This window comes from Nerophis ophidion, linkage group LG05 (assembly GCF_033978795.1).
Source record: "Nerophis ophidion isolate RoL-2023_Sa linkage group LG05, RoL_Noph_v1.0, whole genome shotgun sequence".
NCBI lineage: Eukaryota > Metazoa > Chordata > Actinopteri > Syngnathiformes > Syngnathidae > Nerophis > Nerophis ophidion.
Genome location: NC_084615.1, coordinates 17,575,695 through 17,603,402, shown reverse-complemented (window position 1 = coordinate 17,603,402; position 27,708 = coordinate 17,575,695). Strand labels below are relative to the sequence as shown.

Here is a 27,708-nt window from a genome sequence, read left to right as displayed (position 1 = left end):
TATTTCCCGCGAAGTATCCTGTTGAAAATGTCGCGGAATGATGACGCGTGCTTGTGATGTCACCGGTTGTAGCGGACATGTTTTTCCAGCACCGATCACGGCTAAAAGTAGTCTGTTTTTATCGCATAATTACACAGTATTCTGGAAATCTGTGTTGCTGAATCTTTTGCAATTTGTTCAATTAATAATGGAGACTACAAAGAAGAAAGATGTTGGTGGAAAGTGGTGTATTGCAGCCGGCTGTAGCAACACAAACACAGCCGGTGTTTCTTTGTTTGCATGCCCTAAAGATGACGGTGAAGCTTTAATATGGAACAAAGCGGTCAAGCGAACATGGTTCTCTACCACATGTCAACCGGCAGGTTTCGGTGAGAAAATTGTGCTAATAAGTCGGCTATTACCGTAGACATGAGCTTGTGTCGTTCCTCGTGCAGCTGTCAAAGAGGCAGCTGCGACTTTCTTGGCTCCTCCGTGGCTTCCCTCAGAGACACTGGCGGTCACCACACCCCTCCGACTTTCAGGTATGACTATATAATCTGAGTAAAACACGAGTAACACAATAAGCAGATTTTCCAGAATTATCCTAGTAAATGTGTCTAATAACATCTGGATCGCTCACACTGCCTTCGTCTTTTTTTTTTTTTTTTTTTTTTTTTTAAAGTCTTCACTCTCACTATCCTCATCTATGAATCTTTCATCCTCGCTCAAATTAATGGGGAAATTGTCGCTTTCTCGGTCCGAATCGCTCTCGCTGCTGGTGGCCATGATTGTAAACAATGTTCAGATGTGAGGAGCTCCACAACCCGTGACGTCACGCGCACATCGTCTGCTACTTCCAGTACAGGCAAGGTTTTTTTATTAGCGACCAAAAGTTGCGAACTTTATTGTCGATGTTGTCTAGTAAATCCTTTCAGCAAAAATATGGCAATATCGCGAAATGATCAAGTATGACACATAGAATGGACCTGCTATCCCTGTTTAAATAAGAAAATCTCATTTCAGTAGGCCTTTAAGTGCACTTTATTATAAATGCATTTGTGGACAATCAAATACACTTATTAGCAACACAATAGAACACTGGTCCACAATGTCCATTCTGTATTCATATAAATCTCATATGTACAAACTTCTTCATACAAATGTGCACAACCTTCTTGTAAAGAACTTGCTCGTAATGCAAAATAGCTTCCTCCAGTGTCACGCACACACACAGCACAGTATTGACACGTATATTAAGTTAGCCATTAATAGCTAGAACGTAGGAATCAATCCTTTACTTGACCGTAGACAATTCTACGTGAGCGCGTCCGCACCGTGGGAATAGTACCATCCCCCGGCCGCGTGGCTCGGGCGGATGATAGTCCCGAGTAACGCCCCCTAACCCCTCTCAAAAAAGAAGAATCGTTCGTCGGCGTGGAAGTCGATAAAGCCGCCACGCACCGCGCGGAGGCGCGATGTCACTTTTCTTGATAAGCAGCCGCACGCAGCATGGCAAATATTGATGCTGCCCGGATTATCCAGAACCCCCGAACCAAAGTCCAACATTCAGAGTCTTAATGTACAAGTACGAGGAGAGAGCGGCACCAACTTGGAGTCTCCGCATGCTTGGTTGCTTGCACATCGCACACAGAAGGTAGATGGCAGGCAGATGGCGGACGCACATTGGAATGTTTCAAGCTGCAAACTCAAAATTCAAAAGTGGGTCATTTTGTGGCAATGGCCACACTAAATGGTCCCCTAGTGTGTGAGTGTGAATGTTGTCTATCTGTGTGGGTCCTAGTGATGAGATAGATAGGTAGTACTTTACTGATTCCTTCAGGAGAGTTCCCTCAGGAAAAAAAATGAGATAGCGACTTGTCCAGGGTGTACACCGCCTGCCGCCCGAGTGCAGCTGAGATAGGCTCCAGCACCCCCCGCAACCCGGATAGGGATAAGCGATATAAAATGGATATATGGATGTGCTATTGATTCAGATTCAGAAAAAAAGTCAAAGAGCGTTCATGGTAGCTTTTTTTTTTCTTTTGAGTTTTGAGTTTGCGTTGCTGCAAAAAAAAAAAAGCTAAAATTCAACTGTAAAAACATTTTTTTTTTTGTCAAGTTTACAACCTTTTTTCTTTTTCACTACGAGTGAATACAAATGCATGTCTTAAGTCAAACAAGGCTTAACGAGTTCAGAGCTGGTATCTGAAGCAGGAGACACCACATGGACTCAGGACTCAAGTCAGTCGGGGGCCCTTATTGTTGTTGTGGTGGGAATGTTGTGTAGGAGTAACCAGCTTCATGGTTGGGGGAAAAATAGCAAGGCCATTTTTTTTGTTCCCGGGAGACATGTAGTTGTATATACATTATGTATATTTATACACTTAAATATGTTTTACTTTGCAGTAAAAGTGTCTCCACAAAATATGACAATATGCCATACTCGATGAAGTAAGTCACAGACTTATTTTAGAACGGAGGGATGCTTCCACTCCCATCTGGAAGACAAAAGAAGAAAGAGAGGCAAAAGTCAGTGTTTTCAGGGTGATGTGGGTGACAAACATAGGAGTAAGTGGGCGGGATCTCACCTTTGTGGAAGCACTGTGGCGATGGATGACGCTGGAGTTGATACAACTCAGGTTGTTGCCCTAAACCAGGGGCGATGGAGGCAGCTGCCCCAAACATGGGCTCCAGGACGGCCAGCTCCTCCAGGAGGGACTGGGCGCAGGAGACGGGTGCGGGGGAGACGGCCGGCGTGGAGGATGCGCTAGTGGCGACGACGGGCCCCGGCGAGGCGGTGAGGAGCAGAGGAGGCACAGACGAGCAGGATGACATCGGGGAAGACGCCGCCTCGATCTCCATGGCTTCCTCCGCTTGCTCCTCCTCCATGCTCACCTCGGTCTCCCCGCACACCTCCGCAGAGTTAGCTTGCGCCGATTGGACGCTACAGAATTGGCCCGCCTCCTCAAACCGGGAGGCCTTGTGCCAGCACACAGGGGTCTGGGGAGAGACCGGACTGGAGGGTTCGGACTGAGGAGGGACGTCTTGGAGGAGAGTTTCTAGGACGCTCTCTTCAAACAGAGAGTCGTCGTCCTCCATGAAGATGTCCAGACCTCGCCACGCTTTGATGGGATAAAACTCCCGCAGCACTTGGACCGAGTCGGCGGAGTCTGCAGAAGACAGAAAGGGCGAGGGAGGCGAGGAGGAGGGGGACATTGGAGAGAGTTTGGACAGGAGCGGGTCCAGGTAGAAGCCCTCGGCCAAGGAGCTGATGTGCTGGGCCAGGAGGGAGATCTCCGCCCTCTCCTTCTCACGCTCCCGCTCCAGGGAGAAGAAGGCGAGGCAGGGCTGTTTGCCAGGGGACGCCTCAGGGGTGAGGAGGCCCTCGGGGGGACACTGAAGAGGCCCCAAGGGTACGTCGACATAGAGCGGACCCCGGACCTCAGGGAGGGTCATCACCGTGCAGTCGTCGTCTCCGGGGCTGTCCGGGGTGGGCGGCAGTTTTTCATACAGTGCTCCGCAGCAGGGCTCCACCGGGAAGAGGAGTTCCGTGGAGGGGGTGGAAAGGCTGAGCGGGAGCTTGGTGGACAGGTTGCTGGTGGGGGCGGGGCTGGAGGCGGTGGTGGGAGGCGCCGAGGATGACGCAGAGGGGGCAAGGGAGGTGGTGGCGGTGGCTGTAGTGGCAGAGGGGGGCGGCGTGGTGGTGCCGGTGGGGTCGAAGCTGAAGAGGGGTTCCCCGAACGGGAAGCTCGCCCCTCCAATGTGGGGGGTGTAAGGAGGGGTGCACACAAACTCCTTGGTCTGCTGAGCCGAGGTAGGCACCGGGGGGAGCGGCAGCGGGAGGGACGGCAGCGGGGGGTCCAGCTCAAAGGAGGGCGGCATGAGGATGTTCTGCGTTAAAAAGTCCAAGTCGGACACCGTCTCCACCGTGAGCGGGGTGGGGGAGGAGGGGCTGCTGCTGCGCACGGGAGGCGGCTGGAAGAAGGCGTCCTCCTCCAGGGAGGAGATGCTGGAGCGCGGCTCCCCCTCCGGCCGCACCGCCTCGGCAGCCAAGCTCCCGCGCTCGTCGGAGGACGCCACGCTGCAGCCCGCCGTGCTGAAGTCGAAGGACTGGCCGGACAGGCCGCTGCTGCCCGGGGTGAAGACCTGGTCCGGGCTGGAGAGGGTCTCCGGAGACTGGAGGCCGGCGCCCTCCTGTTGGGAGGGGCCGGCGCTGAGAACCAGGCTGAGCTGACTCTGCTCGGAGCTCAGCTGCTGACGCACGGACCAAGCCTCCGACTCGCTGCGGGGGGGAGACCAAGGACGTGTTAGGACCAAGTTTAGATTATTACAAGTAAGTCACTGATTGGCTAGGAGACATCTTTTGACTCAAACTATTCACCCTCCATTCATCATCACATGCATTACATGTACAACTTCTTCGTCTCAATGGCGTCCATATTGTTACTACAGCAACAGGTGCAGGCGTACCTGATGACGTAGTTGCTGCTGCTGATGGGGATTTCTCCGGGCTGCAGCTGGAGCACCATGTAGATCCAAACCCACGTCTGGTCCTGAGCTTGTACGCGCACCACCATCTCAGCCCGGCCCTCTCCTCCCTCTCGCACTGTTGAGTCATAGCCGGAGTTAGTAATCCCATTAATCATCCTCCCCCATTTTTTATCTCGCTCTTCTTTTCCAGTAGGGCATCAGTGGGCATGGTGTGTGTGTGAGTGTGTTCTTGTATTTCTGCCCTTCTTGAGACATGAAGAAGGAAAAGTATCCTCCCTATGAGGAGGTGTGAACAAGTGATGACATAAATCATAGTCCCAATAACATTGCATCTAATAGACAATGTCTCATTTGCACCCCTGCTGGTGACATGTGTCAAAATGAGGGTGGTCCCAAAAAGCAGGGATTTTTCAAATTGACTGTGTCTGTTTTAAAAGTGCTCCCCCTCTGTTCAACATATGAAATAACGAGTGTGTGTAAGAAACGGAAATGCGCCCCCACTCTTTGGCCAAAACTGATTTAAAGAAATAAATAAATATGTATATAGAGACATACTGTAATAACTTGAAGCAAATAATTAAGATTAAAAAACTATTGCAAAAAAAAACCAACAACATATGAAATAACAAGTGTCTGTAAGAAACGGAAATGCGCCCCCCTTTGTCCAAAATGTATTTAAATAAATAAATAAATATATATATAAAGACATAATGTAATAACTTGAAGTAAATAATTAAGATTAAAAAACAATTGCAAAAAAACAACGACATATGAAATAACAAGTGTGTGTAAAAAATTAAAATGTGCCCCTTTTGGCCAAACTTTATTAAAAAATAAATATGTATATAGAGACATACTGTAATGACTTGAAGTAAATAATGAAGACTAAAACCAATTACAAACAATACAAATAAAATAAAATGAACTAAAAGCAGTCTTTTTCTCACAATGTGTAGACTTTTTTCTTATAAAATTGGGAACAATTTTTCATATTGTTTCTGTAATATAGCAATATTTTCTCGTCAAACTATTACTTTTTTTATGTTAAATTATTACTTTTTCATGTAAAATTTTTTATAGCAAAATGGTGACATTTGTCATGTAAAATTCTGACTTATCACAGTATTGCCAATGTTTTTGTTGTTTTTCTAAAACAGTGAAATGGTTTGAGTAAAGTACCGATTATTATTATAATATTGCCAAAGTGTTAAAGTTTTCTCATAAAATTGTAACGTTTGTCGAGTAAAGTTGCGACTCTTTTCATGAAATTGCACAAATTTGGAGCTGTTCTTGTAAAATTGCGACTGTGATTGAGTAAAATTCCAACTTTTATCATAACATTGCACAAACGTTCCGTTTCTCTTGTGCAATTTTGACTCTGGTTGAGTAAAAATGACGACTTTTATTCTAATACCGCCGAAATTCTACGTTTTTCTTGTGAAATTCCATCTCGTTTTTCACAACAAGCTTTTTTTATATTATATATGATTAATGTTGTGGACACAAATATTTACATATTTGTAAATATATTACCCTAGAAAGGGTGGTCCTCAAGAGATAGGCATGGTTCGGAGGTCTCAAGAAAGTAACAAATACAAGAATGTGTGTGTGTGTGTGTGTGTGTGTGTGTGTGTGTGTGTGTGTGTGTGTGTGTGTGTGTGTGTGTGTGTGTGTGTCTGTGTGTGTGTGTGTGTGTGTGTGTGTGTGTGTGTGTGTGTGTGTGTGTATGTGCGAGCGGACTTACGCAGGCTACGGTGTTGAGTAGAAGCATGTGACAGATCCTGGGGGTGTAGGAGGCTGTACCAGGAGCAGGAACGTAAAGCTGCCACATCAAAGCCCAGATAAGCGCTCACACTGCAGGGGAGAGAGTGGGCGGCCGTGTGTGAGTCAGTGGACTGCTTTACTCATTACACACACACACAATCTCACAGATAATGCCCATTGTTGATGATTGTGCCAGTGTACCTGTCCTGGGCGGCCTGTAGCCTCATGTCGCGACCATGCTGGGAGTGAAAGGAGGCCAGGAATAGATTGGTGTCACCCAGAGGAGCACTGGACTCGCCGGACTGGGTGGGTTGGTGCTCCAAAGGGGAGCAGAAGCACACCCAGACTGGATTGGAGGACCAGTAGGACGCGGTGGTCGTGGTCGGGGAGGCGGAGTGAGCAGAGAGGCAGCGAGCTCGGATCAGAACCAGCTTGTTCCCAGCGCTCTGCCTGCGCACCGACTTGGAGGTGTTGAAGTGACAGCGGAATAGGCGATCTGTGAAGGGGGGGTTGGGAGATAAACATACTGTCAGGACTCACGAGGTCTAAAAGAAGCATCGACATTGTTCCGTCTCCTCACCCATCTCGGTGGAGGTGGATCTCGACAGGTTGTTCCTCATGGTCAGCTGGTCCGAGGCATCGATGATGTCGTACACGCTGTCCCCCTGCGCCACCAGGTCCACCTGCCGCCACACACCAGATGAAGCCAAAAGTGCTCATCTTTAACGGGGAGGGCGGGGGAAGGGGGACTCACCATGGAGTGACCCAGGTGCTCGGAGACGCTGTCAGACAGGTAGACCAGCTTCCCTTCCCCCGTCAGCAGCATCAGGAAGCCCGGCAGCGCCTGCATCAAGTCGGACAGCTCGCGGAAGGAGAGGAAGCCCGCGCTCCGCTCGCTGGACGCTCCGTCCGCCTCTAGATGTTGTCAAAGCACAGGGGATAATTGGTTAAAGCAGGGGTGTCACGTGTACGTTGCTAAGTACAACAAATTAACCCTAAATGTTTAATTGAAAGAAACTGCTGTTCTCAATGTGTCCACCAGATGTCGCAATACCAATTATTTGTATCTTTGTATATATATGTACAAAATCAACCACGTGATGTTAGTACATCAGTCGAGGACATACTTGCCAACCTTGAAAACCTCCGATTTCGGGAGGTGGGGGGCGGGGTTAGGTGTGTGGTTAAGAGAGGAGGAGCCGTAGATGTTATTGTCACATATGCATGTGCAGTAGATAAATAAATAAATAAATAAATGGGTTGTACTTGTATAGCGCTTTTCTACCTTCAAGGTACTCAAAGCGCTTTGACACTACTTCCACATTTACCCATTCACACACACATTCACACACTGATGGAGGGAGCTGCCATGCAAGGCGCCAACCAGCACCAGATGGTAGTATTGTCCTGTTTAAGAGTGTCACGACATTGCTGTTTACGGCAGACTAACTGCTTTACGGTAGACAAAAACGTGACTGCTGTTGTTGTGTGTTGTTACCGCGCTGGGAGGACGTTAATGGAACTGCCTAACAATAAACCCACATAAGAAACCAAGAACTCGCCCTCGATCATTCTACAGATTTAACGTCATTGGGCAGACACGCTGTTTATATTGTGGGAAAGCGGACGTGAAAACAGGCTGTCCTCACTCAGTGCCGCATGGAGCTGGAGGGGGCGTGGTCTCCAGCTCCGCCTGAATTTTCGGGAGAAAATTGGTCCCGGGTGGTTTTCGGGAGAGGCGCTGAATTTTGGGAGTTTCCCGGAAAATCCGGGAGGGTTGGCAAATATGGTCGAGGAAAATGATTAAACCACTTAAATAACATACTATAATTGGATTTTGACATATTTTTTTCATCTTGATTGAAAATTGATCTCAGGATCTTAAGAAGATTGAGTAGAAAACACATTTTTGTGTTGGCAAACTTTACAAAACAATATGTTTTTAGTAAAACTCAAGCAGATACATAATGTGAGGCATTTTTAGACACATTGCGTGTTTTACTGTATTTCCTTCAATTGCCGCCGGGGCGCCATTTAATTTAAAACCTCTTCTCACTCCTGCGCTTACCAAAGGCATGCGGTAAAAGTAAGCATGCGCTAATTATTTTAAAACCTTCTCACTCCAGCACTTACCAAAGGCATGCAGTAAAAATGTGAGTGTGATGTAAGCTTGGACCTTAAATCCTACTGAATAGCTCTTAATCTTCTTCCCTTTATGCAATTTCAAATTACCAGTATTGAAATCCGCCTCCTCCATTTTTAAAATGCTAAGAGGGCAAGTGTCACGAGTTTAACCAGGCGTTAATACTAAGCTTGCACTAATTATTTTGCGAAGCAAGTTTGACCTGGCAGTAATTCAAGGTATATACCCCTGGGGCAATTCAAGGAAATACGGTATGTTTAAATAACTCGTCATATTGAGTAGGACAGTTATACTCCCAACATTATCACATGATTTGTTCATAAAATATAAATAAGCATATATATATATATATATACACTATTAAGCGCAACAGGTCATTGTAAATAAAAACTATAACATTATGATTTTTACAATTTCAGAACGTGCCACTTGGGAGTGGATTTTCCTCCGTGGTCCCCGATGTAAAATGAGTTTGGCGCCCCTGGATTAAGGTGCGATAAGACATCAGCACCACGGACAGCGACCATGCAGGTTCCAGCACCGCGGACAGCATTTTCCCGCACACTTGTTGACGCTCTCTTACCCGTTGAAGTGAAGAAGACGGACTTCCTGGTGTACATGCAGGCCAGAGACATGATGTGCAGGTACGACAGCCGGGCTTTGTCCGTGTCGGAGATGGGCAACAAGTCCTTCAGGTTCCGGATCTCGGCGTTGATCTGGTCCCGTCGAGCCTTGGACGCTCCCTTGGTGGAGCGATACATGCTGGCTTGACGCTGCAGTGCAGGCTGGGAGCTCCCAAGAAAAGAAGAAGCTGGAAAGCCCTCCTCACAGGTGTCTACTGCAGGGATGTTATTGCACTTTCATTGCGCCTCCTTTTCCAGAGAAATGTATTTGGTGGAGCTTGTGAGCGTCTGCCCTCCTCTCCTCCCCGGGTGGAGAGCGGCTGAACGGGGCGGCTGTGCTCGCCACGTCTCTCGGCACCGAAGTCCGGATCCAGCGAGTGTGTTTGAGGGGAGACTCTGCTCGCAGGTCTCTTATATAGCCTGGGACCGGGGGGGCCCCCTCGACGCAGCAACGCCGACGTAAGAAGAAGGAGGGAGGAGGATGAGAGAGATGTCTCACATCAGTGGATGCTGGAGCTCCCGCCTCCATCCCTCCCTCCCTCTCCTCTCGGTGACTCTGCCCCCGACGTCAGCTCCCTCTCCCCGCTGATGACGTAGGGATGGAGTCGGGAGCTCCGGCGACGCAAAAAGCCCGATTTGGACAAAACCGAGTAAGGGGCGGAGCCAGCGGATCGACGTAGATGGAGTCACCGAGCCCGGCGAGGGAGGGGGGGTGAGAGTGTTGCATCGAAGAACGCCTGACAATATTTCATGATTATTTATCTGGGCGCTTGTTAGTGAACTGGGCTTATTTTGTCTTTCATTCCAGGAGGCACTTGAACGTCTCATTTTGGAGCAGCAAGAGAACATTGAGCTTCTTCTGGTGGATGGAGGTCAGCAGTAAAAACACACACAATGACAATGAAGGGATTATCACCATCCAGCCGTAAATCTCCATTCTGATGCCACGTCAAATGATGAATGAATGAACGAATGAATGAATAGGGCGCGCGAAGCATCCTGCAGCAGACACGTGAGAGAAGCTGCTCTTTCTAAAAATAGATCTGCTACCTATCCATCTACTGTATCTGTCTTAACGGCGCCCCCTGCAGCCACCATCTTGCTATCCACATCATCGAATAGGATGCAAATGCCTTCTCGGGAGAGAAGTAAACACGTGTGATTTTGTCCACAACTGCGTTATTGTTATTAAGTCTGGTTTCTTTCACACATTTGGAGGCTGTAATGTTGTTGTTTGAATTTCTAAGTATTCTTTCATTGCCGTTTTGGAAAATAGTGACCTGGATCCATGAGACCAGGAGGCTTCTTCCTTCTCCTTTTCGTTGAAAAGTGTCAAGGTGATGTTCCTCATGTTTATTGTGTGTATGCGCCACAACATTCACACATATTTAAACTTCTTTTTCTTCTTCTCCAGATTTAAATATATGTGTATGCGCCACAACATTCACACATATTTAAACTTCTTCTTCTACCTCTTCTCCAGATTTAAATATGTGTGAATGCTCCACAACATTCACACATATTTAAACTACTTCTTCTACTCCAGATATTGGCACGCTCTACCTTCCACATTTTTCACCCGATTCAAACTGTTCAGCCTATTCTACAATAGAGAAATTCCCAAAAATTCCCTGAATTCCGGGTTTTTCTGGACATTTTTCCCCATTCAAAATGAATTGGCCGTTTTTCAAACTTCCACCATTTCTACATTTTCCAGCCGATTCACACCATTCTACCTTCAACATATTCCACCATTCTGGAAATTCAAACTACCCCTTTTCCAACCTCAAAGAAATTCCAGGATTTTCCAGAAATCCTGTTTTTTTCAAAAGCCCAAATTTCACCGTTTTTTCCGGCGACAACTACTCCCACATTTTTCAACCCACTTCAACTGTTCCATCGTGAAAACATTCCTCTTAATCAGGACAAAAACCAAAGTGTTTTTTTGAACTGGAAAATTTCCCGAAAATCCAGGAATGACGTAATCCCATTTCTCAATTCAACATGTTACTAGTTCACCATTTCTCCACCGCTTCCAACACCAACCATTTCAACTCATTCATAACAATCTAGTTTTTCCGATTTTCCAAAAAATTCCTGATTTTCCCAAAATTCCCTAACACCATTTACTACTTCAGCATATCTTGCCCGTTTTAAACAATTCCAGCACCAACCAGTTCAGTTCATTCAGGACATTCATGCTCCTAATCATTTTCCCCAAAATCCCGCTTTTCCCAAAATTCCCAAATTTTCAGGAAGTTCCCATTGATATGAATGGGACATTTTTCCAAGTTGCACAATTCCTACATCTTTCAACCTATTCAACCATTCCAACATTACCACATTCCACTCATCCTGGACATTCAAACTAACACTTCTTAAATTCCAAGCCAAATTCCGATACTCAACCGATTCACACCAATCCACCTTCAACATATTCCACCATTCTGGAAATTCAAACTACCCTTTTTGCAAGCTCAAAGAAATTCCAGGATTTTCCAGAATTCCAGGTTTTCTAAAGCCCTATTTCCACCCTTTTTTCCGGCGACTACTCTTCCCACATTTTTCAACCCACTTCAACCGTTCCACCGTCAAATTATTCCTCTTATTGACGACAAAAAAACAAAGCTGTTTTTTTTAACTGGAAAAATTCCCGGTTTTCCCGAAAATCCAGGAATTCCGTAATCCCATTTCTCAATTCAGCATGTTACCACTTCAACATTTCGCCACCGATTTGATGAATTTCAACACCAACTATTTCAACTCATTTAGAACATTTAAGTTTTTGACAATTTTCAAAAAAAAATCCAGATTTTCCCGAAATTCCTTAATACCATTTACTACTTCAACATTTATTTCCCGATTTTAACAATTCCAAAACCAACCAATTCAGCTCATTTAGGACATTCATGCTCCTAATAATTTTCCCCGAAAATCCTGCTTTTCCCAAAATTCCCAAATTTCCGGAAGTTCCCATTGGAATGAATGGAGATTTTTCCAAGTTGCACTATTACCACATTTTTCAACCGATTCAAACCACCATCAACACATTCCACTCATCCTGGACATTCAAACTACCATTTTTCCACGTTCAACACATTTCCTGGAATACCTGTTTTTTTTTTCCAACCCTATTTCCAACCTTTTTTGTTCAACTACTCCTTTTCCTTTTTCCTTTTTTCAACTGTTCCACCGTCAAAACATGTTTCTTATTCAGGGCAAAAAAAAAGCAAGTTAGTTTAGGAACTAGAAAAATTCCCAGTTTTCCCGAAACTCCAGGAATTCCATAATACCATTTCTCAATTTAAAATTAACTACTTCAACATTTCTTGACCGATTAAAACAATTCCAACACCAACCGATTCAGGACATTCATGCTATTAATCATGTTCAACAAAATCCCGCTTTTACCAAAATTGCCAAATTTCCAGGAAGTTCCCATTGGAATGAATAGAACATTTTTCCAAGTTCCACAATTCCCACATTTTTCAACCTATTCAAACCATTCCAACATCAACATAGTCCACTCATCCTGGACATTCAAACTCACACTTTCCCTAGTTCCATACCAAAGTCCAGTTTTCCTGGAAATTTAAACTCTTCAACATTCAAATTATTCTTACATTCATACTACATTCTGTCAGCATTTCAGTTCAACTTCAGCATTGGAGCGTTCACATTCAGTTCCCTCAGGAACTGCCTCATCTAGTCGTTAAACATGTTGGAACCAAAACAATAATGTTGGAAAAGAAAAGACACATTCTACACCAGGGGTCACCAACCTTTTTGAAACCAAGAGCTACTTCCTGGGTACTGATTAATGCAAAGAGCTACCAGTTTGATACACACTTAAATAAATTGCCAGAAATAGCGAATTTGCTCAATTTACCTTTAACTCTATGTTATTATTAATAATTAATTATATTTATCTTTGTGGAAACACTGATCATCCTAATGATTTATCACAATAAATATATATTTTTGATGATATGTTTTAAATAGGTTAAAATCCAATCTGCACTTTGTTAGAATATATAACAAATATATATTTCTAACAAAGACAAATCATTATTTCTCCTATATTTTCCAGAACAATTTTTTTAAAAGAAGTAAAGTAATTTGTCCTCTGCATTTGACCCATTCCCTTGTTCACTCCCTGGGAGGTGAGGGGAGCAGTGGGCAGCAGCGGTGCCGCGCCCGGGAATCATTTATGGTGATTTAACCCCCAATTCCAACACTTGATGCTGAGTGCCAAGCAGGGAGGTAATGGCTCCCATTTTTTTTATAGTCTTTGGTATGACTCGGCCGGGGTTTGAACTCCCAAGAAATTCAAAATACTTTGAAGTAAGATTTAAATTTGATTCTACAGATTTTCTAGATTTGCTAGAATAATTTTTTTGAATTTTAATCATATTAAGTTTGAAGAAATATTTCACAAATACTCTTTGTCGAAAAAACAGAAGCTTAAATTAAGAATTAAATTAAAATGTATTTATCATTCTTCACAATCAAAAAAATACATTTACTTGAACATTGATTTAAATTGTCAGGAAAGAAGAGGAAGGAATTTAAAAGGTAAAAAGGTATGTGTGTTTAAAAATCCTAAAATCATTTTCAAGGTTGTATTTTTTCTCTAAAATTGTCTTTCTGAAAGTTATAAGAAGCAAAGTCAAAAAATAAATGAATTTATTTAAACAAGCGAAGACCAAGTCTTTAAAATATTTTGTTGGATTTTCAAATTCTTTTTGAGTTTTGTCTCTCAGAATTAAAAATGTCGAGCAAAGCGAGACCAGCTTCCTTGTAAATAAATACACTTTAAAAAATAGAGGCAGCTCACTGGTAAGTGCTGCTATTTGAGATATTTTTAGAACAGGCCAGCGGGTCACTCATCGGGTCCTTACGGGCTACCTGGTGCCCGCGGGCACCGGGTTGGTGACCTCTGGTTTACACAGTACAGTACATATTCTATACAATTGACCACATTGGTGACCCCTGCTCTACACCATGAGAGTTTCCAAAGAGGGACACAACTGCCTTCCCTTTCACCCCGCATGCTACGTCACACACTCCTTCATTAATGAATCCATGAACGCACTTCAGTACGTCACAAAGGCAGTGAGCTCATTCAGGTTCTGATTTGTCAATTTGAGGACCAAAGGTGACGTGAGTCATGCGCTCCCATTCGCAGGAGGGCAGAAAATAGCCTCTCTTGTGGTTGGAGGGCGCCGCCATGGAGTCTTCAGCTCGTGCCTAATAAAGTGGCCATTGATGGCCATGGTGTGGATGGCTCAATCAGAGGTGATTCATGCGGACAAACACTCAATGCTAGTGTAGCGCTTCTCATGCTAATGGAGGGGCTCAAGAGACATGGCCGCCTCGTCTCCATGGCAGCAAATTGACTGGCATGAATGAGTGAATTGAAAAATAGGACCCAAACTGTTATCTCGTTCCTCGCATGTTTTCATTCTTGTTAACTGCATTTTTTAACATGTTCACTACTTCATGCAGTCATTCCATTCATTACCCTGACCCTCATTCCTCTCATGTTCTCACTCTTGTTAACTGCATTTTTAACATGTTCACTACTTCATGCAGTCATTCCATTCATTCCCCTATCCTCATTCCTCACCTGTTCTCATTATTGTTTACTGAATTTTTTAACATGTTCACTATTTCATGCAGTCATTCCATTCATTACCCTGATCCTCATTCCTCACCTGTTCTCATTACTGTTAACTGGATTTTTTAACATGTTCACTTGTTAATGCAGTCATTCCATTCATTACCCTGACCCTCATTCCTCTCATGTTCTCACGCTTGTTAACTGCATTTTTAACATGTTCACTACTTCATGCAGTCATTCCATTCATTACGCTGATCCTCATTCCTCACCTGTTCTCATTATTGTTTACTGGATTTTTTAACATGTTCACTATTTCATGCAGTCATTCCATTCAGTGCCCTGACCCTCATTCCTCTCATGTTCTCACTCTTTTAACTGCATTTTTAACACGTTCACTATTTCATGCAGTCATTCCTTTCATTGCCCCAACCCTCATTCCTCTCATGTTCTCACTCTTGTTAACTGCATTTTTAACACTTTCACTACTTCATGCAGTCATTCCATTCATTACCCTGATCCTCATTCCTCACCTGTTCTCATTATTGTTAACTGGATTTTTTAACATGTTCACTCTTTCACACAGTCATTCCATTCATTGCCCCGACCATCATTCCTCTCATGTTCTCACTCTTGTTAACTGCATTTTTAACATGTTCACTACTTCATGCAGTCATTCCATTCATTACCCTGACCCTCATTCATCTCATGTTCTCACTCTTTTAACTGCATTTTTAACATGTTCACTATTTCATGCAGTCACTTCATTCATTGCCCTGTCCCTCATTCCTCTCATGTTCTCACTCTTGTTAACTGCATTTTTAACATGTTCACTACTTCATGCAGTCATTCCATTCATTACCCTGACCCTCATTCATCTCATGTTCTCACTCTTTTAACTGCATTTTTAACATGTTCACTATTTCATGCAGTCACTTCATTCATTGCCCTGACCTTCATTCTTCTCATGTTCTCACTCTTGTTAACCGATTTTTAACATGTTCACTCCTTCATGCAGTCATTTCATTCTTCTCATGTTCTCACGCTTGTTAACTGCATTTTTAACATGTTCACTACTTCATGCAGTCATTCCATTCATTACCCTGATCCTCATTCCTCACCTGTTCTCATTATTGTTTACTGGATTTTTTAACATGTTCACTATTTCATGCAGTCATTCCATTCATTGCCCTGACCCTCATTCCTCTCATGTTCTCACTCTTTTAACTGCATTTTTAACACGTTCACTATTTCATGCAGTCATTCCTTTCATTGCCCCAACCCTCATTCCTCTCATGTTCTCACTCTTGTTAACTGCATTTTTAACACTTTCACTACTTCATGCAGTCATTCCATTCATTACCCTGATCCTCATTCCTCACCTGTTCTCATTATTGTTAATTGGATTTTTTAACATGTTCACTCTTTCACACAGTCATTCCATTCATTCCCCCGACCCTCATTCCTCTCATGTTCTCACTCTTGTTAACTGCATTTTTAACATGTTCACTATTTCATGCAGTCATTCCATTCATTACCCTGATCCTCATTCATCTCATGTTCTCACTCTTTTAACTGCATTTTTAACATGTTCACTATTTCATGCAGTCATTTCATTCATTGCTTTGATCCTCATCCCTCTCATGTTCTCACTCTTGTTAACTGCATTTTTAACATGTTCACTATTTCATGCAGTCACTTCATTCATTGCCCTGACCTTCATTCTTCTCCTGTTCTCACTCTTGTTAACCGATTTTTAACATGTTCACTCCTTCATGCAGTCATTTCATTCTTCTCATGTTCTCACTCTTGTTAACCGATTTTTGACATGTTCACTCCTTCATGCAGTCATTTCATTCATTGCCTTGACCCTCATTCCTCTCATGTTCTCACTCTTGTTAACCGATTTTTAACATGTTCACTCCTTCATGCAGTCATTTCATTCATTGCCTTGATTCTCATTCCTCTCATGTTCTCACTCTTGTTAACTGCATTTTTAACATTTTCACTATTTCATGCAGTCACTTCATTCATTGCCCTGACCTTCATTCTTCTCATGTTCTCACTCTTGTTAACCGATTTTTAACATGTTCACTCCTTCATGCAGTCATTCCATTCATTGCCCTGACCCTCATTGTTTGGGAGGTTGTCCTGTGAGCGTGTGCTGATGACATCAGCCTCACCTCTCCACGGTGGAGCGCACATGTGAGCACGATCAGACTAATTGGCAGCTCACGCCAGCACTCCATAAAAGTTTGGCTGCTCAGGACCTTGTCCGGTGGTGTTGCAGAGCAGCTGATGGCAGCAGGACAGCGACAGTGACACATGCTAAATCTTTGGACTAAAAGACCTGGGGAAAAGGAAAAGATCAAAGATGCTACAGGTAAGCTCACCTCTTCTTCCTGGGCTCAAACTAACTGTTTGGATTCAATTGGAGGCTGTAGAGCACAGAAGTCCAGGTCTGTGCTGATGGATAGACATCTTATAAGTAGACTCAGCATTGGCTGCTGTGACACGAGAAATTCGGCCGCCATCTTGAAGTGGTGATGAGGAGCCGGCGAGCAGGCTAAACTGGCAGTTGACAGGACGGAAACAAAGATGCTGAACTGATAGTTGACAGCATCCAAGATGCTGTGGGGCTGTCTTGGTTGACAAGACTCTGCAGCATCGCGTGGACATCAGGGGCGGTGGCTCTGGATCGGGAGACCGGGGTGGTGGTTCCTCTCTTTAAGAAGGGGGACCGGAGGGTGTGTTCCAACTATCGTGGGATCACACTGGAGAGGAGGCCACGCCGGATAGTCGAACCTCGGATTCAGGAGGAACAGTGTGGTTTTTGTCCTGGTTGTGGAACTGTGGACCAGCTCTATACTCGCGGCAGGGTTCTTGAGGGTGCATGGGAGTTTGCCCAACCAGTCTACATGTGCTTTGTGGACTTGGAGAAGGCATTCGACCGTGTCCCTCGGGAAGTCCTGTGGGGAGTGCTCAGAGAATATGGGGTATCGGTCTGTCTTATTGTGGCGGTCCGCTCCCTGTATGATCAGTGTCCCAGCTTGGTCCGCATTGCCTGCAGTAAGTCGAACACATTTCCAGTGAGGGTTGGACTACGCCAAGGCTGTCCTTTGTCACCGATTCTGTTCATAACTTTTATGGACAGAATTTCTAGGCGCAGTCAAGGCGTTGAGGGGTTCCGGTTTGGTGGCAGCGGTATTAGGTCTCTGCTTTTTGCAGATGATGTGGTCCTGATGGCTTCATCTGGCCGGGATCTTCAGCTCACACTGGATCGGTTCGCATCCGAGTGTGAAGCCACCGGAATGAGAGTCAGCACCTCCAAGTCCGAGTCTATGGCTTTCGCCCGGAAAAGGGTGGAATGCCATCTCCGGGTTGAGGAGGAGACCCTGCCCCAAATGGAGGAGTTCAAGTACCTAGGGGTCTTGTTCACGAGTGAGCGAAGAGTAGATCGTGAGATCTACTCTTCGCTCACTGACAGTTGACAGGTAGAAAACCAAGATGCTAAACTGACAGTTGACAGGTAGAAAACAAAGATGCTAAACTGACAGTTGACAGGTAGAAAACAAAGATGCTAAACTGACAGTTGACAGGTAGAAAACAATGATGTTAAACTGACAGTTTACAGGTAGAAAATAAAGATGCTAAACTGACAGTTGACAGGTAGAAAGCAAAGAGGCTGAACTGACAGTTGACAGGTAGAAAACAAAGATGCTAAACTGACAGTTGACAGGTAGAAAGCAAAGAGGCTGAACTGACAGTTGACAGGTAGAAAAAAAAAGATGCCAAACCGACAGTTGACCGGTAGAAAACAAAGATGCTAAACTGACAGTTGACAGTTAGAAAACAAAGATGCTGAACTGACAGTTGACAGGTAGAAAACAAAGATGCTAAACTGACAGTTGACCGGTAGAAAACAAAGATGCTAAACTGACAGTTGACAGGTAGAAAACAAAGATGCTAAACTGACAGTTGACAGGTAGAAAACAATGATGTTAAACTGACAGTTTACAGGTAGAAAATAAAGATGCTAAACTGACAGTTGACAGGTAGAAAGCAAAGAGGCTGAACTGACAGTTGACAGGTAGAAAACAAAGATGCTAAACTGACAGTTGACAGGTAGAAAGCAAAGAGGCTGAACTGACAGTTGACAGGTAGAAAAAAAAAGATGCCAAACCGACAGTTGACCGGTAGAAAACAAAGATGCTAAACTGACAGTTGACAGTTAGAAAACAAAGATGCTGAACTGACAGTTGACAGGTAGAAAACAAAGATGCTAAACTGACAGTTGACCGGTAGAAAACAAAGATGCTAAACTGACAGTTGACAGGTAGAAAACAAAGATGCTAAACTGACAGTTGACAGGTAGAAAACAAAGATGCTAAACTGACAGTTGACAGGTAGAAAACAAAGATGCTAAACTGACAGTTGACAGGTAGAAAACAAAGATGCTAAACTGACAGTTGACAGGTAGAAAACAAAGATGCTAAACTGACAGTTGACAGGTAGAAAACAAAGATGCTAAACTGACAGTTGACAGGTAGAAAACAAAGATGCTAAACTGACAGTTGACAGGTAGAAAACAAAGATGCTAAACTGACAGTTGACAGGTAGAAAACAAAGATGCTAAACTGACAGTTGACAGGTAGAAAACAAAGATGCTAAACTGACAGTTGACAGGTAGAAAACAAAGATGCTAAACTGACAGTTGACAGGTAGAAAACAAAGATGCTAAACTGACAGTTGACAGGTAGAAAACAAAGATGCTAAACTGACAGTTGACAGGTACAAAAGCAAAGAGGCTGAACTGACAGTTGACAGGTAGAAAAAAAAAGATGCCGAACCGACAGTTGACCGGTAGAAAACAAAGATGCTAAACTGACAGTTGACAGTTAGAAAACAAAGATGCTAAACTGACAGTTGACAGGTAGAAAACAAAGACGCTAAACTGACAGTTGACAGGTAGAAAACAAAGATGCTAAACTGACAGTTGACAGGTAGAAAACAAAGATGCTAAACTGACAGTTGACAGGTAGAAAACAAAGATGCTAAACTGACAGTTGACAGGTAGAAAACAAAGATGCTAAACTGACAGTTGACAGGTAGAAAGCAAAGAGGCTGAACTGACAGTTGACAGGTAGAAAACAAAGATGCTAAACTGACAGTTGACAGGTAGAAAACAAAGATGCTAAACTGACAGTTGACAGGTAGAAAACAAAGATGCTAAACTGACAGTTGACAGTTAGAAAACAAAGATGCTAAACTGACAGTTGACAGGTAGGAAACGAAGACGCTAAACTGACAGTTGACAGGTAGAAAACAAAGATGCTAAACTGACAGTTGACAGGTAGAAAACAAAGATGCTAAACTGACAGTTGACAGGTAGAAAACAAAGATGCTAAACTGACAGTTGACAGGTAGAAAACAAAGATGCTAAACTGACAGTTGACAGGTAGAAAACAAAGATGCTAAACTGACAGTTGACAGGTAGAAAACAAAGATGCTAAACTGACAGTTGACAGGTAGAAAACAAAGATGCTAAACTGACAGTTGACAGGTAGAAAACAAAGATGCTAAACTGACAGTTGACAGGTAGAAAACAAAGATGCTAAACTGACAGTTGACAGGTAGAAAGCAAAGAGGCTGAACTGACAGTTGACAGGTAGAAAACAAAGATGCTAAACTGACAGTTGACAGGTAGAAAGCAAAGAGGCTGAACTGACAGGTAGAAAACAAAGATGCTAAACTGACAGTTGACAGGTAGAAAGCAAAGAGGCTGAACTGACAGTTGACAGGTAGAAAAAAAAAGATGCCAAACCGACAGTTGACCGGTAGAAAACAAAGATGCTAAACTGACAGTTGACAGTTAGAAAACAAAGATGCTGAACTGACAGTTGACAGGTAGAAAACAAAGATGCTAAACTGACAGTTGACAGGTAGAAAACAAAGATGCTAAACTGACAGTTGACAGTTAGAAAACAAAGATGCTAAACTGACAGTTGACAGGTAGAAAACAAAGATGCTAAACTGACAGTTGACAGTTAGAAAACAAAGATGCTGAACTGACAGTTGACAGGTAGAAAACAAAGATGCTAAACTGACAGTTGACAGGTAGAAAACAAAGATGCTAAACTGACAGTTGACAGTTAGAAAACAAAGATGCTAAACTGACAGTTGACAGGTAGAAAACAAAGACGCTAAACTGACAGTTGACAGGTAGAAAACAAAGATGCTAAACTGACAGTTGACAGGTAGAAAACAAAGATGCTAAACTGACAGTTGACAGGTAGAAAACAAAGATGCTAAACTGACAGTTGACAGGTAGAAAACAAAGATGCTAAACTGACAGTTGACAGGTAGAAAACAAAGATGGTGTTCAGCGTTTTTCTGCCCAAATGAGCGGACTGTTGAAAATAGGAATTGGGGTATTACTTTTCACAAGTAAGATTTAACATTAACGTTCTATTGGTTCTATTTAAAGAATATTACCACAGAGTTAAGGAGTAAAGCCTCCAGCTAACAAGTATGACGATAATAGAATTGCTTGTCAATAAAATTTATTACATTTAAAAATGCATACTTGAATAACAAAAAGTTGAAATAAATAATGAAGATAAAGATTGTAAGACGGAATTTGGATTTATTCTACAAACCCTGTTTCCATATGAGTTGGGAAATTGTGTTAGATGTAAATATAAACGGAATACAATGATTTACAAATCCTTTTCAACCCATATTCAGTTGAATATGCTACAAAGACAACATATTTGATGTTCAAACTGATAAACATTTTTTTTTTGCAAATCATTAACTTTAGAATTTGATGCCAGCAACACTTGACAAAGAAGTTGGGAAATGTGGCAATAAATACTGATAAAGTTGAGAAATTCTCATCAAACACTTATTTGTAACATCCCACAGGTGTGCAGGCTAATTGGGAACAGGTGGGTGCCATGATTCGGTATAAAAGCAGCGTCCATGAAAGGCTAAGTAATTTACAAACAAGGTTAGGACGAGGGTCACCAATTTGTAAGCCAATTGTCTCAATGAGCTATTGCAAGGAATCTATCTACGGTCCGTAAACTCAACAAAAGGTTCAGAGAATCTGGAGAAATCACTGCACGTAGGCGATGATATTACGGACCGTTGATCCCTCAGGCGGTACTGCATCAAAAACAGACATCAGTGTGTAAAGGATATCACCACATGAGCTCAGGAACACTTCATAAAACCACTGTCAGTAACTACAGTTGGTTGCTACATCTGTAAGTGCAAGTTAAAACTCTACTATGCAAAGCAAACCCCATTTATCAACAACACCAAGGAACGCCGCCGGCTTGGCTGGGCCCGAGCTCATCTAAGATGGACGGATGTAAAGTGGAAAAGTATTCTGTGGTCTGACGAGTCCACATTTCAAATAATATTTGGAAACAGAAGACGTGGTGTCCTCCAGAACAAAGAGGAAAATAACCATCCGGATTGTTATAGGCGCAAAGTTCAAAAGCCAGCATGTGTGATGGTATGGGGGTGTATTAGTGCCCAAGGCATGGGTAACTTACACATCTGTGAAGGCACTATTAATGCCAAATGGTCCATACAGGTTTTGGAGCAACATATGTTGTCATCCAAGCAACGTTATCATGGACGCCCCTGCTTATTTCAGCAAGACAATGCCAAGCCACGTGTTACAACAGCGTGGTTTTGTAGTCAAAGAGTGCGGGTACTTTCCTGGCCTGCCTGCAGTCCAGACCTGTATCCCATCAAAAATGTGTGGCGCATTATGAAGCGTAAAATACGACAGCAGAGACCCCGGACTGTTGAAGGACTGAAGCTCTACATAAAACAAGAATGAGAAAGAATTCCACTTTCAAAGCTTCAACAATTAGTTTCCTCAATTCCCAAAGGTTTATTGAGTGTTGTTAAAAGAAAAGGTGATGTAACACTGTGGTGAACATGTCCTTTCCCAACTACTTTGGCAGCCATGAAATTCTAAGTTAATTATTATTTGCAAAAAAAAAAAAAAGTTTATGAGTTTGAACATCACATATCTTGTCTTTGTAGTGCATTCAACTGAATATGGGTTGAAAAGGATTTGCAAATCATTGTATTCCGTTTATATTTACATCTAACACAATTTCTCAACTCATGTGGAAACAGAGTTTGTACGTGGTGCAATATGAAGGCTAAAATATGAAAAGGGAGACTGTTGAACAACCTAAGCTGTACATCAAGTAAGAATTGGAAAGAATTCCACTTCAAAAATGTGTCTCCTCAGTTCCCAAACCTTCACTGAATGTTGTTCAAAGGAAAGGCCATGTAACACACTGGTTTGCAATGTGTTGCTGCCATTATATTCTAAGTTAATGATTATTTGCAAAAAAAAAAAAAAATACGTTTCTCAGTGTGAACATGAAATATCTTGTCTTTTCAGTCTATTCAATTAAATATAAGTTAAAAAAAATTTGCAAATCATTATATTCTCTTTTAATTTACCATTTAATCAACGTGACAACTTCACTGCTTTTGGGGTTTTTACTTGGCACGAATGGCTAAGTCACCCACTTTAATTCCTACATTTATACTCCCTGGTTAATTTGATCACTCTCTTTCTGAAAGTCACTTCCTTCTGTCTTTCCTGACTAAGTTAATGCCAACTTTTAATCTAAATATTACTTGCTCCTGTTTTCATAGCTAAATTACCCAATCAATCACTCGCACTCACTTCCTCACTTGCAATTCTTCGCACTCATGCTCCAAAACAGTAGGCAGTCATTCATTCACTCCTTTTTGTCGCCACACTCACTCATTCACGCGTCCCGGGTGTTGGTGGCGTGCACAGGAACACAGCAGGGTCTGCAGGTCGTTTCCATGGACTGGCTGTGCAGCAGGTGTGACAGAGAGAAAAGTGGTCAGCATGTTCCTGTTCTGCACAGCCTTAGTCACCATCGAGAGAACACACACATCATCATCATCATCGTCATCTGACACTTGTCAAAGTTTATACTGATGCTGACACATCGAGTGCGAAGATCCAAACATTGATTAGGAATAAATCAAGTGCTTTATTTCGGGAGCACTTGAGCGACGCGAGACAAAGTTGTGCAGAAAGACATCAAGGACACACAAAAAATTGTGTGTGTGCTAACAGGCGTCCTTCTGCCAAGGTGCTCTTTTCTTTCCGGGCTTATTTTTACACCGAGACATTCAAGCGCCGCACTTTGTTTCATGAAAAAGGGAAGGAGCTCATCTGTCGCCTAGCAACGCCTCCTACTTCTACATCCAAGCAGGCACAAAATAGCATCAGCTTCAGAAAAAGAGGCGAATAGACATTTCATAGTTTGGTTGTTGCGTACACTGCATGCCGTGCTGTAATATATTCTTCCATCGTTCTCATGACTCGTTCCCATCGAGATTGTAAACAAACGTCAATCACTAATTGAACGTTGTACATGTTCCTCTCTATTGTTACGTAACCCCTCCTGTCTTGTGGACATTTGCAGGGTCCACACCCCTGTATTGGGAAGCCCCTGACTGTTGCATGCTGGGAAGAGCCTCCAGTTCTCCAAGCAGGACAAGATTGGGTGAGTGGCGTTTTTTTTTTTTTTTTGTATTGACGTTTCTTACGATGATGATACATGTTTGGAAAACTATAACAAAGTATTGTATTCCGTGTATTATTTTATTGACTCTTTAAATCTCATTTATCATCTATTGTGTTTTCACAATTTTTAATTCAAGAATAATTCATGTCAATGTTTTTAACTCTTTGAATAAGTTTTTTTTTTGTGAGTCTTTTTTTTTCCACATTAAAATGTTTTTATTTATTTTTTTACCATATTCTATTAAATAAGTGAATGCCCCCTATTTTTTGATTCATTTAAAATAAACCGTAATTTTCTTTCAATAAATATTTAATTATTTTATGTTTAGTTTTTTTAATTTGTATAATATTTTTATTAGTCAGTATTTATTAAATGTATTTCTGTATCAGAAAACGCTATTCTGCAACACCTCACAACTAAAATAGAGATGTCCGATATTCCGATATTTTCCAACTCATAATTACCGATTCCGATATCAACCGATACCAATATATACAGTCGTGAAATTTAACACATTATTAAGCCTAATTTTGTTGTGATGCTCCGCTGGATGCATTAAACCAGTGGTTCCCAAAGTGGGCGGTACCGCCCCCCCTGGGGGCGGTGGAAAGATCTGGGGGGGCGGTAGGGGGGCGGTAGGGGGGCGGCAGTCCGAAGTCGAAGTCAGAAGTTCGAACGTTTGTTTGACGATTTGTACACAACGCGTGCAGCAGGACGAGTCAGTGGACGACGCATCAGGGTCCGGTTACCACATGCCGCTCTGGCCCAGTCAGATCCGACAGCATAGACTACAAAAGCGAAAGCTCAGGTTTGTAATTTCAAGCTTGTAATGTTCAGAATTTTATCTTATAATAAAAACCGCATTCTGGCGGTCAACATCATCTTGAGTTCAAGTCAACATGAAATTGGGGGCTCGCCAGAACGCGCCGTTTTGTGTTGTGTTGAGCTGGTTAGGGTGGTGCATTCACTGATATATATTGTTACGAATGTATATGACTTTGTACCTGTGTGTGCATGTGTGTGTGTGTGTGTGTGCATATATGCGTGTTCGCGCGTGTGTCATTGTGTGGGTGGCGAGGGTGGCGTGCCTTAGATCACGTCCGCCACCATTTTCTGTGAGTAAATGGAAGAAAATGAATACGTGAGAGGGTAAATTGCTTTTCATACCTTCAATGTTGTCATTTTTGTCTTTAAGTAGGCCTATTTATGAAATGCGATAAAATGCTGTATTTTACATGGTTTTATTTTTTTGTTCCAGAATAAAGCTCCCATGTGGGGGGGGGGGGGGGGGGGCGCCAGGAATTCCCTGGGGAGCCAAGGGGGGCGCCAGCCTGCAAAAGTTTGGGAACCATTGCATTAAACAATGTAACAAGGTTTTCCAAAATTAATCGACTCAAGTTATGAAAAAAAAAAAGCCAATATGGCACTGCCACATTTATTATTGAAGTCACAAAGTGCATTATTTTTTTTAACGTGCCTCAAAACAGCAGCTTGGAATTTGGGACATGCTCTCCCTGAGAGAGCATGAGGAGGTTGAGTTGGGGGGGCGGGGTTGAGGTGGGGGTAGTGGGGGGGTGTATATATTGTAGCGTCCCAGAAGAGTTAGTGCCGCAAGGGATCCTGGGTATTTTTTCGTTGCGTTTATGTTGTGTTACGGTGCGGATGTTCTCCCGAAATGTGTTTGTCATTCTTGTTTGGTGTGGGTTCACGGTGTGGCGCATATTTGTAACAGTGTTAAGGTTGTTAATACGGCCGCCCTCAGTGTGACCTGTATGGCTGTTGACCAAGTATGCATGCATTCACCTGTGTGTGTGAAAAGCCGTAGATATTATGTGACTGGGCCGGCACGGCAGTGCCTTTAAGGTTTATTGACGCTCTGTACTTCTCCCTACGTCCGTGTACACAGCGGCGTTTTAAAAATGTCATACATTTTACTATTTGAAATCGGTACCGATAATTTCAGATATTTTACAGCATTTATCGGCCGATAATAGTCTGATATTATCAGACTTCTGTAATTAAATAAGCGAATATTACCTATTTTTTGATATTCTCATGATTAAAAATAAATATCTGTAATTTTCTTTCAATAAATATTTAATTATTTAGTTTTTTATCTGTATAATATTATTATTTATTAAATGTATTTCTGTATCGGAAAACGCTATTTTGCAACACCTTACATCTAAAATAAATTATTCTAGTCATCACTTACAAAATTGTGTCCTCCAAAATGCATATTTTTGAAAAGTAAAAACTAGTTAAATTGAAAATAGTGGCTAGAATATATAAAACGTTCCCACTTTGTTAGAGTGAAGTTTGGAATCAATGGCAAATTGAGGCGAGCTGTCAATAAGAAGTTTATACCTTCCACTTCTACCTCCTGTTGTACTCCATCAGTCATCTTGGTGCTCCTGTAGCCTTGCACCTTTTCTTTGTGCCTTCCAATAACTAGTTTATTTTTAGCACCCAGGGCGCGCCGAACAAGGTGGGAGGCGCGCACATTCCCTCCCGCCCCTATCAGCTTGCTATTGGTAGCGTTGATTTTTCCCAAGGTTCTCAGAATGTGGCATTGGCACAAAAGGCCAGAAAAGACATTAAATATTGCAAGAAAGTGTGTGTGCATCTGTGTCAAGGATGGAAACTTTTTTAGAATAGCTTTTTGCTTCTTTTCATTGACATTTTATGCAACACAATAACAGAAATAAAACTGTTAATGTGGAACATTATCACAATTTCAAAAGGGTTAAAAACAATAAAAATCAGTTCCCAGTGGCTTGTTGTATTTTTTGAAGTTTTTTTCAAAATTTTACCGGTCTCGGAATATCCCTAAATAAAGCTTTAAAGTGCCTTATTTTCGACTCTCTGCGAAGACACTGGCCATTTCCCTGTGACGTCATACAGTGCTGCCAATGTAAACAAACAATGGGAATACCACAGCAAGATATAGTGACATTAGCTCGGATTCAAACTCGGATTTTAGCGACTTAAGCGATTCAACAGATTACGCATGTATTGAAACAGATGGTTGGAGTATGAAAATATTGAAGAAGAAACTGAAGCTATTGAGCGAATAGCTATTGACGCTATTCATAGCCATAGCATGGCCGAATAGCTGCGTTAGCATCGCCGGTAAAATGTGCGGACCAAACGATCAGGACTTTCGCATCTTTTGACACTGGAGCAACTTAAATCCGTCGATTGGTAAATGGTTTTTTTGCATTAAAAGTGGGTGGAAGGAAACGTAATATAGTTGCAAATGCATCTACAGGTTATCCATACATCTCTGTGCCATGTCTGCTTTAGCACCGCCGGTAAATAGCATGTTAGCATCGATTAGCGTAGCATGTTAGCATGGATTAGCTGGCAGTCAACATCAACAAAACTCACCTTTGTGATTTCGTTGACTATCGTTGAAAATGCATCTGCAGGTTATCCATACATCTCTGTGCCATGTCTGCCTTAGCATCGACGGTCAAA

General features: G+C 42.7%; 1 protein-coding gene and 1 long non-coding RNA gene across 2 annotated transcripts in view; one reads left to right on the top strand and one right to left on the bottom strand.

Annotated features, from left to right (window-relative positions):
• LOC133552786 (uncharacterized) overlaps positions 1–24,255 on the top strand; it is a 29,380-nt gene extending 5,125 nt beyond the window's left edge. The window contains exons 4-8 of the long non-coding RNA XR_009806770.1: positions 8,797–9,712; positions 9,809–10,337; positions 16,728–16,825; positions 16,911–17,003; positions 24,127–24,255. This is a non-coding gene — a long non-coding RNA (uncharacterized LOC133552786). The remainder of the gene's footprint in view (positions 1–8,796; positions 9,713–9,808; positions 10,338–16,727; positions 16,826–16,910; positions 17,004–24,126) is intronic.
• npas4a (neuronal PAS domain protein 4a) lies at positions 897–9,434 on the bottom strand. Its single transcript, XM_061900256.1, has 8 exons — positions 8,961–9,434; positions 6,989–7,149; positions 6,815–6,917; positions 6,436–6,730; positions 6,215–6,324; positions 4,450–4,585; positions 2,568–4,261; positions 897–2,477 (listed from the first exon to the last, which is right to left on the bottom strand). The coding sequence occupies exons 1-8, from the start codon at positions 9,136–9,138 to the stop codon at positions 2,449–2,451; spliced, it is 2,706 nt and encodes a 901-aa protein (XP_061756240.1). The 5' UTR covers positions 9,139–9,434; the 3' UTR covers positions 897–2,448.
• Positions 24,256–27,708: the final 3,453 nt, after the last annotated feature.

Excerpts from the sequence above, each read along its gene's own strand:
- npas4a (XM_061900256.1), bottom strand. The coding sequence starts at position 9,138 with ATGTATCGCTCCACCAAGGGAGCGTCCAAGGCTCGACGGGACCAGATC. Across the intron at positions 6,918-6,988 it reads AGCACCTGGGTCACTCCATG|GTGGACCTGGTGGCGCAGGG; the intron begins GTGAGTCCCCCT and ends GTGTGGCGGCAG. Across the intron at positions 2,478-2,567 it reads GCCACAGTGCTTCCACAAAG|ATGGGAGTGGAAGCATCCCT; the intron begins GTGAGATCCCGC and ends TTTGTCTTCCAG.